The 12,707-nt window shown below is 35.7% G+C and overlaps 1 protein-coding gene across 1 annotated transcript; it reads left to right on the top strand.

Moving 5' to 3' along the window:
• The first annotated feature begins 725 nt into the window (after positions 1 to 725).
• Positions 726 to 3,224, top strand: LOC118753577 (coiled-coil domain-containing protein 85C-like). Its single transcript, XM_036488459.1, has 3 exons — positions 726 to 932; positions 1,011 to 1,247; positions 2,765 to 3,224. The coding sequence occupies exons 1-3, from the start codon at positions 906 to 908 to the stop codon at positions 3,206 to 3,208; spliced, it is 708 nt and encodes a 235-aa protein (XP_036344352.1). The 5' UTR covers positions 726 to 905; the 3' UTR covers positions 3,209 to 3,224.
• The last annotated feature ends 9,483 nt before the right edge of the window (positions 3,225 to 12,707 follow it).

The following is a 12,707-nucleotide window of genomic DNA, read 5'->3' as shown; positions in this document are numbered from 1 at the left end:
TAAGTATTGAAAATGTCTTTTTAAAATTTTATCTTTGAAATTTCGCAATATTTGTTTATGAAAAAATTATAAATTAAGGACTTATATAAACTCGAATTGCGTCCTTCTATTTTTATCACCTTAAAAAATTACCTACTCGTCCTTGTGAATCCAAAAAAAAATTTAATTTTTCTAAATTCTAAAGAAATTTCCTCTCGCATGTGGTACTCAAAATTTTATTCTACATTGCATTGAATCCTTTGAATAATTTTTGGAATCAATCATATCTTTGAAATTACAAAGTCCTTTAAAATAAATGCTGACCTCAGAGAGAAAAAATAAAAACCCCACTTAAAATAAAAAAGTAGGTTTCGAACCCATTTATTTATTATTTATTTTATGGTAGGAGACAGCTCATCACCTTTAGCATTTTCTGTGTGGCTGCACAAAATCCTGCAAATTGCAGTAAAGCTTCTTCTCCCATTGGAAAATACACCTGACCAAAGGCTCAACAAATAACGCGTGTGCTAAGAACCGAACCAGTTTTGCACCGAACTGTGTACAATTAATTTGCGTTATGAGTTGAACCATTAGGTGACAATTGTACCATTACGACCTTCTTGCTTTTCCAAGTACATAGCTTGAACCGCACAACCGTCTTTACTCCAATGGGAGTATGTATGCGTTGTGTTTAAAAGATAAGAACCCGAACCTAGTTTTATAGGTATTTACATATTTGAAAATTTGTTTAATCAAATTCATAGGGTCTTATCAATGAGCTGCGTGTGTTGAAGGAACAAAATCAACGTCTACTCGATGACAATCAGGAATTACGCGATCTATGCTGCTTTCTTGACGACGATCGACAGAAAGGGCGAAAACTCGCAAGAGAATGGCAACGCTTCGGAAGATATACGGCCAGTGTGATGAGACAGGAAGTGGCAGCCTATCAGGTAGGTTCGATGTAGAAAAAATATGCAAAGTAAATTATAAAAAAAAAAAAAACAATACTATTTGTACTCCGACTAAAGCACAAATTACGTCAACTCGACGATAAACAACAAGAATTGATTACCGATAATCTGGAGTTGAAGGAATTGTGCCTATATTTGGATGAAGAACGTACACATATTGCGGCGAATGCACTTTGCGCCAATTGTGGTGCCTCAGTGCGCAATCCATTACGCGATGATGGTGATGGCAGTAGTTCCAGCACAAATGCGGAGGAAACTCTTTCTGCGTTACGAAATTATGAGCGTCAAATGCCCGTAAGTATATACATATAGTATTTAGTATTTGTGTTTTAACTATTGTACATATGCATGTTTGCTTTTAAAAACTGGGAAATGCAGAAAAAATATTTTTTATTAAAAGATAGGGTGGAGACTAGTGTACGAAAATAAACCACATAAGGAAATGATAGTTAGATCCCCGCACCCTGATACATTTTGTATATTACAAACGGAGTATTGGTTGATACGAGTATATATCTACAAAATTTCGTAGGACATCCCCCCCCCCCTCATGTCAATAGGTTTGCTCGTCGAAAATCCAGCAAGAATTATCCAACACTGAAAATATCAGAGAGTAAGAAAAAATTCTCTCAAGTTCTCCCTCATGTTGAGAAACTTGAAAATTTCTGCACGAACGCTAATTGCCGGAATTTGCAAGTTCCCTGCCAGCTGGTGTCCACGTTTGCATTTCGAACAATAAATTTTTATAGAACTTTTGAAATTCTTTCAGATGGACAAAAACAGGATATACATGTATATTTCTTGTTGTTCTGACTTTCTTTAATATACATTTCAATTTCTTTATCGCACTAGCTGTCGAGTTTCTTAAATCGACTCTGGTTGCAATTGCATGCCGATTGCGAATATAATTTTTTTTCAGCCGTGTTAAGTTCAAATCATTGGAACAAGTATTTACTTCTTTTTTTCATAAAAAAATCGCTCGGGTTTATACATTTTTAAATTTAACGAACTTATTTATTCAAATTATCCTAGACAAAAATGCTACCATGTGCCACATTCTTATGATTTTCGTGATTTCAAATTCTTGCTGGCTAAAGTTTTTCCCGCAAGAATTTGCAACTTCTCTCAGGAAAACTGTCACTTTGCGCTCTCTGTTTGTGAGTGATGGACACTATTTTTTGGTCTGCACAAGCGCGATTTGGGCAAAAATCATGATGATTCTTACAAATTCTTAAAAATTTTTTGCTCGACGAACAAACCTAATTTCACAAGATTTTCTTGCAACACTTAACTTACGGTATTAGCCTGCATTCTTTATTCCTCTGCCTTAGGGCCTGTCTCCACAGGCAAAAGTTTTTGCCTACCAACTGTCATTTTTATTGCCCCACATAAATTTTATCAGAGGCAATATTTGTGTGGGCATTTTTATTTAATCACTTAAAAAATTGTAAAAATATGCAATTTCACACCCAAATACGTGATAACAAATATTTTAATAGAAAAAAGCTCAATTTTTGCCACGAAGTTATCGCGCATATGAAAATGTAGCTCTCAAAGTACCAAATTGCTGGCAATATTTATCAAGACATAAGCTCTGATATCTATTGCTTGCCAAGAGCAATATGGAGTCTCCATTAGCAAAATTTTGCCTGACTACATTATCAAGATAAAAGCTTTTGCCTGTGGAGACAGCAAGTTATTCATTCACCTTAACAAACGATTCCACCTTCAATTTGTATATTTCCTAAAAAAAAAAATCAAATGTAATCCTAAAACACGTTTGTCAACTTCCAATTTCTCCACACATCTAGGATTCCACACTACGCACAACGCTTAGTGATCAAACGGTTCAGTATGTAAGATCGTTGGAACGACGTATACGACAATTGGAAGAGGAACGTGTGGGTACTACGACACCAACAGCCAATATCATAGTTTCACAGCATTCCCAACCTCAGGCGCAAACGCAATCGCAACCCCAACAACAGCAGCAACAACAGCAACAGCAGCAGCAGCAACAACAATCGGCACAAAATGCGCTCATCGATCCGATTTCGAGTCGCCCCGAAGCTGTGGTACGTGCACTCCAGGTACTCGAAGTACGTGAACAATTGGAACGTGATCGTCTCAGTGGACTCATTGAAAATTCAAGAGACCAAATGGATGACGGCGAGAAGGCTTTGGTGCGAGAAATGTGTAATGTGGTATGGCGTAAATTGGAAAGTAATGTTCCAAACGTTTCAAGTAGTATGTAGTAGAGTAGAAATTACGCAAAACAAAATATTGCCAACTTTAATCATTAAATGAAATACTAATTTACACTTTTACATTTGCATAGATTTTTATTTATATACTTGTGGTAATCCTTACGGACAAGTAGATTCAAAGCATTTTTCAACATCACAAATATATATTTTAATATTTATACATACCTACATACATACTACATAAACATTCGGACATTAAATACATATATTTAAAATAAAATAATAAAGCGTGTTTTCAAAAAATATGCCTAGCATCAAAAACGTTTTTTTTTTATAAAATAGATCGAGCTACCCGTATTTCCAAATAATCTCGAGTGTAAGATAGTTTCGCAATGCAATTTCAAAAAAAAATGTTGGTCTACACTTAACATTTTTCGGTGACACCTATATTTAGCAATAAAAGTTTATTTTTTTTTATATATAGTTCTACTGGAATAATCAAAATACTTCCTCGGCAAAAGTTTAATGATTTATGGTGAACTTTAATTAACTGGCATTAGGATGGTTCTTTATGAACTGAGATCTAGTGAGTAAGTACTAGAGCGAAGTGCTTGAGGAACTTTCTAACAAAAAAAAAATACTTTCTAACAAAAAAAATACCACCTAGATACAAAAAATATCGAAATATCATACTTTCATATCCCACTATAAATACCAAATATGATGAGGAATTCTTTGAGGAGACCCCTATATTCGGCGCAAAAAAAAAAAAAAGAAATTGCCTACGCATCGAAATACTTATTTAGCAAAAGAAGCGAGCTTTAATTTGACATTAGGATGGTAGGAACTGACATTTGGTGGGTAAGTACTAGAATGGGGTACTTTAAGTCACTGAACTTTTGAGCAGAAAAAATGGTCTCCTCGGGACAAGGACATCGATATATGTATCATTATCTAAGATCCACAAAAAATATAACGAAAAATTTAAAAATCTTTATCGAAATTGCCATGCAAAAATGCATTAGGCTCAGGGGTGTACGACAATTTTTTTTCTGGTAAGGTCTCTGTCACCCACTAAGCATCTACGGCTCCACAGGCTTCACCTGAGTGAAAAAAATCCCGCACCTTTCTCACTCTCCTTAATCTTCGTCCTGCTGTACTTCTCGTGTCAGTCCTAAACAGCACATCGTTATTCCCTATGTTAGGCCAGTGTATGCCGCAATGCGGCACCAGTCGGGTAAAATTCTTACTAAAATACTCCAACTAAAATACTCCAACTGAACTGCAAGGGGCTCGGAGTAAGATCTAACGACCTGGAGTACCTCTATTATGGATAGTCACATACAGGGAAGCACACTGAAGTGGTATACTGACGCCTTAAAATACCTGAAGCGGAACGGACCAGACTGAAGCTTTCGGTGCCCCTGACAACCTTCCCTAGCACCTTTCAAGCGGAGGCCTATGCCACAAGTCTGTGTGCTTAGATTAACATTCGAAGAAATTACCGAAGTGAGAGGATACTAATTGCGAGAGATAGTCAGGCGGCTCTTAAGGCTCTCTTATCATTCGAGATCAAGTCCTTTTTGGTTTTGGAGTGTAAAGATGTTTAATGCTCTGGCTGAGGTTAATGGTATTCAATTAATACCAGAGCACATGTGTGTCGGGAGAAATGAGGAAGCTGATCAGTTCGCCAGAGCGGCTTCTGTTCGACCACGATATGACCAGATCTCTTCCTTGCAGTGGGTCCCAACACCATACAATAAATGCTCAGAGAGGAAAATACTAAACTGAGGAAACTGCACTTGCGTACCACAATGGGTCTACGTCAGGAAAAAAGCTTATTATTAGGGTAAAATCTGAAGAGATATAAGCTGCTCATGGAGAAACTCAAAATCATTACAGGTATTTTAGCGGGCCACTGCAGGCTAAGAGATCACCTGTATAGTTTAGGAATCTGATCCAGTGACCTGTGGCGCTTTTTTGACGCTGCCATGGAGACATATTTACACTTTCTTATAGAGTGTGAGGCCGTTGCAGAGGAGCAACGGGCGCCCCCCCGGGATCTATTCTGAAATTTATAGAGTCTCCAGGGCTCACGAGGACTTGTGATGAGCTAAGGGCACAATAGACCTACCGGTTGCAGTGCTTTAATTAACTATCTATCTATCTACAAGCATGCAATAACTCAGCACTTCGAAGAGTTGTACCGACAGGCGATTAACGACATTCACAGAGAGACTATTTATTATCACCAACACTCGTCCCGTGGACGACGTCATTAGAGTTCAATTACCACCGAATGCAGAGGAAAAGCCTCAGCTGCCTTGGGGTGCCCATTTCCTGGGCCTAGCATTAAATCAGATTGACGACACCTTCTCGCGATGGTCAGGTCTACATAACCGAAGCTGCCTACTGCCCGGCAGGCAGTGTGTGACTTTAGCGTGCGCCAATTTCTTTGGCATTAAAGCATGTCAAACGATCGGAGGGAATCGTTTCCACGACAGTCTGGGCTACGTAACCGGAACGACCCAGAATTATATCTGGCCAAGAACTATCACTCCAGCAACACTTCCCAAAAACTCGTTTGGGGAATTTTTATGCTGTAACAACAACAACAACATCGTGTAGGAATACGTTTGGCATCTATGCAAACTGAAGGACGAGGTCCGACCATACACTTAACCGTATAGACAGCAAATCAACGTCTCCCACAGGGAGAATGTTATCACCTATACTTACTCCCATCCTATGAATGCCGCCATAGCAATACAATCACTACCTGTCGAATAAAGTGAGCTTCAATTCTCGAGAAAGGCCCGCGTAACTCTGGCTCAATTACGGTCTGGTTACAGCAGTCGACTGAACTCGCATCTATCCAGACTCAACCCCGACACAACAAACATATGTATGTAAGTACTGTGTCCGACTCGTGTAGGCTTCCCCACGACACCAATCACATCGTCACCTTCCTAAAGAATACGTTTCCTGGGCCTATCGTTAGTTGAGCTTGGCGATTAAATGGTTCTACGCTTATAACAACAACAAGTAATCACCTCATTACATGCCCAATTAAAGCAACTCATTTAAGACCTCTCCCCATATGATACAACCCCGTTGTTTTTTGTTGCAGCAGCAAAAAAATTCCCCAAATGGTTTTAGGGAAATGCTGCTGGCGGTGGCGGGCTTTCCCCAAAGCTGAGGATGCGAATGCGGATATAAAGTATTTTTAAGAAACAATTAGAATCTAGCTTAATGGCGAGATCGTTGTTTAATCAGCGCTTACAAGCCAAACCGGGGGTGTCAGGTTTTTCTTAAGCTTTTTAAAAAGAATTCTTCATTCTCATTCCTTTGGCTGTTTCAGAATTTGGGGTATCTGTAACTTCATCAGCGTTTTTCTATTTTAGTTTTTGTAATTCATTTTTATTCAGAGACCCAAAATAATTATTATGGTAATATTTGAGATCAAAAACGTCGCCTTATTTTAAGAGAATTTTTTTCGTCTTTGTATAATAATTATTTACGAGAAATATCTTTATTCGTCTCGCGGGACGATTATTTTCAGATGGAAATTATTTACGTCCTTTCATAATAATTATATGGGATTTATATTTTTCTCGCCTATCGTGACCTTTATTTCAAGACGACAATGATTTACGTCCCACGTTTTCTCTTTATAGAATCGGGTACATGTACAGCCGATTTCACGAAATTAAACGCAAACATCACCGAGCTCGATTGCAATTTGATTTGCTAACATCTGGCAATCCTAAGCCCTAAAACCACGTAAAAGCAAAGCCCTTTAATTTGACACCTCATTTTGTAAAATCGAACGAACGATACAGATTTGATGACAATGAACAATATATAATTAATATAATATAATAATATAATTAAATATTTTAACGCGTCAAATCTCCGAACTCAATTCGAAGATCAATTTCAATAAAAGTCCCATATAACACTGTGCGACACTAAAAAATACCTGCGAAGTTATTTATATTTTCTGGTAGGTTTTTTCGAGTAAAACTAGAATCGAAATATGAAATTTGCCAAACACCCCCAAAATCTTGATTTACCGTTAAAAAACCGGGTTTTCGTACTTTTGCACACTTATAAACCTGTAACTCAGTACATTATGAACCGAGTTTCGGTTTATTGCCGGGATTAAATTGAAGAAACTTGGGCCTTTCGAACGATATATGTATATGCGAATAAAGAAAGCTTCAGAGATCTGTGTGTATTAACCCAGCAAACACATTTTTTTTTACTTTTTTCACCTTTTTTCAACTTTGGTGAGGCTCTTACGCACTATTTTATAAGAAAATCGTACTAGTCCTAAATTTAATATAAAACTAGCGAGTAAAATGAGTGTTTATTTAAAAAAATCGGATGAAAGTTTACTGAGTTATTAAAATTTTTATGAAAACAAAATTTTTGCAAAAATATTATTTCTGAACTGAAAAATGTTTGCATGACAGCTTCTTTTTCAATTTGAAGTTTCCTATGATCGCAAAGTATGGCCATTCCGAGAGCCAGATCAAAAAGGCAGGAAAAACGTTTTAAACGTTCCGTTGGCCAAACCTCAAAATATTGTCCTACGATCACTGCATTTAAACCTATGATATATTAAACTATAGGGGTATTCTCACAATCTTGCAAAGCCTTTACACGATGCACGGTTTGCCTAGCTGTCCCATAGGAAAACCGTGTTTTTCGTGCAATCCATGCACCGTGCAAGGGCTTTGCAAGACTCCGAGAATACCCCTAATTGTAAAAAAAATTTATGGAAATAGCAACGCTTTTTGTCACCTTTAAGTGCTGTTCCCAAAATTAAGTGAAGCCAAAATAAACGAAGGTATTAATTTTTTATTCTATCATCTAATACTTTTTCGTATTTTCATAGGACCTCAAATTCGTAAAATTATGAGCTTAGTGACCTTTTTGAACAAGCTAAGCTCTATAGAAAAACGTGCATGGAAGTGTTTTATAGCGCTATGCAATAATTTCTTTTGAAACCACAGAAGCGACGACTATGTCACATGTCCATAAAAATTCATTTCCTTCCATTGCATTTGGACTTCTTCCCACATAATTTGGGCCAGTTCAGTGATGAACAGGGCGAACACTTTCACCAAGAAATAGCTACCATTAAAAAACGTTTCGGAGACAAAAATAAAATAACAATAACAATAAGGCCAACAACCGTGTCAAGTTTGGAGGAAATTGGTGGAGCGGTTACCGAGATATACAGATGTAATCATAAGTGGGCGTGGCTACGCCCATTTCCCAAAAATTTATAATATTATTATTTTTCGTCTCAAAATCATTGTAAATATCAATTTTGAGTGAATAAGCTTCACTAGTTACCAAAATATCGCAGGCGTGGTTATTGTCCGATTTTACCTATTTTGAATACCATCCGTCCTACGCTGAAAAGAAGTACACATACCAAGTTTGGTTAAGATATCTAAACTTTTACTTGAGTTATCGTGTGCACAGACGGACGGACGGACAGACGGTCACCGCTTAATCGATTCCTTTTTTCATTATGATCATTCGTTTTGGCTGTTACAAACAACTGTTATGTAAACAAAGTTATAATACCCTTGTGCGCAAGTGCGCTTTGCTATAAAAATGATTTCAGAATATTCTTCAACGAAAGACTGATGATGCTTAATTAAGAAAAAAAACGGTCATGAAAACATTTTTGAATAGTATGGTCAAAAATAATATTTTGCAAAAATTTTCTTTTCATAAAAAGTTTAATAACTCAGTGAACTTTCATCCGATTTTTGAAAATAAACATTCGTTTTACTCGTTATTAAATTTAATTTTACAATAATTTTAGTATTACATAGTATGATTTTCTTATAAAATAGTGCGTAAGAGACTCACCAAATTTAAAAGAGAAAAAACTAAAAAAAAATGTGTTTGCTGGGTAAAGACACACAGATCTCTTAAGGTTTCTTTATTCACATATATATCGTTCTAAAGGTCAAGTTTCTTCTTTCTAAGCCCGGCAATAAACCGAAACTCGGTTCATAATGTACTAAGTTACAGGCTTATTAGTGCGCAAAAGTACGAAAAACCGGGTTTTTAACGGTAAAGCAAATTTCATATTTCGATTCTGGTTTTACTCGAAAATACCGACGACAAAAACAACTTTTCCAGTGTTCAGTAATAATTATGTATGAGCAATATTTAACTTTATTTGTTATAATCGTTATGGTCTCTGTGTTTTAATACTTTCTTCTGCGACTGGTTTCAAAAATTTGCGCTTATAGCAAGCTAAATAGTAGGGCGGGTCGAAAATCTAATTTTTCTCAAATCCCTTGGAAATAGTGAAAATATATTGTATCATGAAGTCAACAATAAGCCTGCAAAATATTAGTCTTTTATTTCAATTGTAAGAGCGCGTGCATCGATCACCAAGTGACCCCCAGCACACTAGTCGAATAAGACCAATTCTCATGGGCGTAGCCAGGTAGCGGCAGGGGGGTACTCGAGCCGCCCCTAACTTTGAAATTTTCCTTATATATATATAAAATAGTACCCTGAAATGCCAGCTTAATAGGGTCGAGCCCCCCCTAAATTTCATTCTGGCTACGCCGATGCCAATTCTTGTTAAAAATTCGGCGTTCAGCAAAAAGGGTTGGTGCATATTATTAGATAATGAACCCGTTAACGCAAAAGATAAAGTTAAATATCTTTTCTCGCAGTCCTTTAGCTTATCGTTAATCTCAAAGTTATCTGTTTTCAATAAAATTTTAATTGTTCTCTTGATAATCGCACTGGCCTATTGTCAAAAGATGTAAAGAACAGCACTTATATTACTGGCGTGCATTTAGGTCGCTGGTTCCAAATATTCTAATCTTGTTTTAATGTTAGCTATAGTTTGCGAATTTTCGCAAATTTAGGAACAATTTCGGTAGCTCTAATAGAAAAGAACTGAACAGGCACAACTTCTAGAAACACTAATTAGTTTACTTATGGTTATGCATACAATATAAAAATTGCAAATATAGGAATAAGAAAAAAAATTTTAATTTATTTTAAAATAATTTGTTTATAATGTGAACGATTTTCATAATATTATTATCATAAACCAGTAACAGTAAATCTCGCCTTCAATTTGGTAATTATAACTTACCGATCGAGTAACATTTACCAAAGTTATAGCAAAAAACTTAAGTGTACCTCCATTTTTGTTTTTCTAAAAAAAAAAAATCTCTTCAATTTTATAAATAACCTTTAAGTGAAAGAACCGGATTACAGAAAAGTGTGCCAGGGAGTGACTTTTTTCGTTCAAGCTGAATGCATAGCAATATCGTCCAATTAAAGAGTCATCAAAAGGATTTCCCAGGATATGTTAAAGACTATTGCATTTACCTACAGTCACTTTTTCAAATAATGGAATTAACTAAAATATTTAAGTATGTATGTATGTATATCTAACCACTTATTGCACTTTCCCTACTTGAAACTACTATTAACTTCTCAAACGATTCCTAATCTTTGACAATACATGTTAGACTTCATTCGCCATGATCTTGAAAACTAACCAAATCGGCGTGACCAAGCCCATGGTCCTATTAATATTTTATTAACATCCGAAAGCATTAAAACGTTTGAAATAAATCTCGTCTCACTGTTTTGTATTTTTCGCTTGGTTGCTGAGGTAATGAAGAATTGAAAATTCATAACGGAAAATTATATTTTTTGTAAGTTTTATCTTAATATCTTAATAACTTGTAGACTTATTGAAAAATGATAAATGAACGTGAGGTACTAAGTTTAATGACCTTTAATTTTATATATCGTTCTGTTTTTAACAAATAACGAATTCCACAGATATTACAAGCCAAAATTTTATTTTCAAAATTTATACACTTTGATTCAATTGCGCGGGCTTAAGATGAGTTCTAACAAATAAATAAATATTACTATTGCAATACGGTCAAATTCCTTTTATTTTTCCCATACAAAATCGACCCAGCCTACTAAATAGGTAGATATCGAAAATAAATTATTATTTTCCACGAATGAAAGTTTTGAACAAAATTCTGTTTTCAAAGTCGTGGCTGCCAGCCAAATCGGATCAGAATATTGTTATTTTTTTAAAAAGCACCCCATTTTTTATAAGCAATTGAATCTCTGATAGTAAGTAATTCTTATCTAATTAAAGGTCAGACCTATAGCTTTTTAATTATTTGAGCATCAATTCTCTTTATAGCCAGACGTTGATCATTTCTGCTGAAAATCCCTCTTGAAGGAGCTTACTCTATTACTTGAAATATCAAAGAAGGGAGACTTAGGGGGTCAGTTTTACCACAGAAGCTTTTAGCCAAGGATCCAATGTATATCGCTATGACAAAAATATTGCCCGACAAGTAGATAAAATAACCGTTTTTAAAATTTTTGCTACAAATAAATTCCCCAAACAGCCCCCTTTGAAATGATTGAAACGAATATATGTAACATCGAAAGCAAATCACGAAAATTTGGTTAACAATTAAGGTGCACACTTTCTTCTTTTGGATCTAGAAGTTTTTAAGATTGGACCAAAAAAAAATCATAATAAAGAAAGAAATCAATGCACGTATTTCAAGCACAGAAAAAAAATTAAAAGGACTATGTTCTCTTTGACGTACGTCAAAGGTCAAGTAGAAGTGGGAACTTGTATGACTGCCTATTGGATAGCTCGGTTATATAGCTTTAAGAAATACTATGTTTAAAGACATTTTTATCAAAGTTGATAAATATGACATTTGATCAGTTTTGTTACACAAGTACTACCACGGCCACAGGCAAAAATATTGGCTACAATTTTTTCATTTTGTTTGCCAGATATACGTTTTATAGGCGCACTTGCTCAACATTCGCATTCGCAAAAGCTCCGCATTGATTATTGTTAATGCGAAAGCGAAAGCGATTGTTAACATTAATGCGGAAGCTCCGCGGTTGCGAATGCGAATATTCGCAACAACCCTATAGTAGTCCATGATAAAAAAATAGGAAGGTAGAACCGCTGAGAGGAATTTTTCAAATTCTTGACGTTTGCAAGCAATTTAATTTTAAAATTTTACACAAACTCGAACACACATTCCCATTTTCAATCTCATACAACAACACCTTTGAACATTTGCTTTTTTTTACTCTCAATTTTATATTATTTTAAAATGTTAGCAAATTTCAAAAAAAAAAAATCTTGACCGACGAATTGAGAGAACGAGCGCACTTGTGCACAAGGGTATATTAATTTTTAAAAATAAAAATGTTAATAAGCCAAAATAACATTGACAAATACATAGTTTAGGAAGAGCCTGCCTGAAACTATACAAAAAAGCAAATAAGCAAATTGTATAGAATTGACAACAAGAACCACGCTGTCGAGTTTAAATAGCGGCAAATCAGCTGCACTTGATAGTAGTTGGTTGAATAAGGAAAAATGAATTAACAACAAGAGTTTACGGGATGTACATAGCTCAGTGGTTAACGCTTCTGACTTTGAACATCGATTACGCAGGTTCGATCCCTGCTGAAGTCT

The sequence above is a fragment of the Rhagoletis pomonella genome, unplaced genomic scaffold, assembly GCF_013731165.1.
Source record: "Rhagoletis pomonella isolate Grant_MI unplaced genomic scaffold, Rhpom_1.0 Rhpom_scaffold_02637, whole genome shotgun sequence".
Classification (NCBI taxonomy): Eukaryota; Metazoa; Arthropoda; class Insecta; order Diptera; family Tephritidae; genus Rhagoletis; species Rhagoletis pomonella.
The sequence above is the reverse complement of the archived record's forward strand: the minus strand, read 5'-3'. Positions and strand labels throughout refer to the sequence as shown.

Excerpts from the sequence above, each read along its gene's own strand:
- LOC118753577 (XM_036488459.1), top strand. The coding sequence starts at position 906 with ATGAGACAGGAAGTGGCAGCCTATCAG. Across the intron at positions 933-1,010 it reads AGGAAGTGGCAGCCTATCAG|CACAAATTACGTCAACTCGA; the intron begins GTAGGTTCGATG and ends CTCCGACTAAAG. Across the intron at positions 1,248-2,764 it reads ATTATGAGCGTCAAATGCCC|GATTCCACACTACGCACAAC; the intron begins GTAAGTATATAC and ends CCACACATCTAG.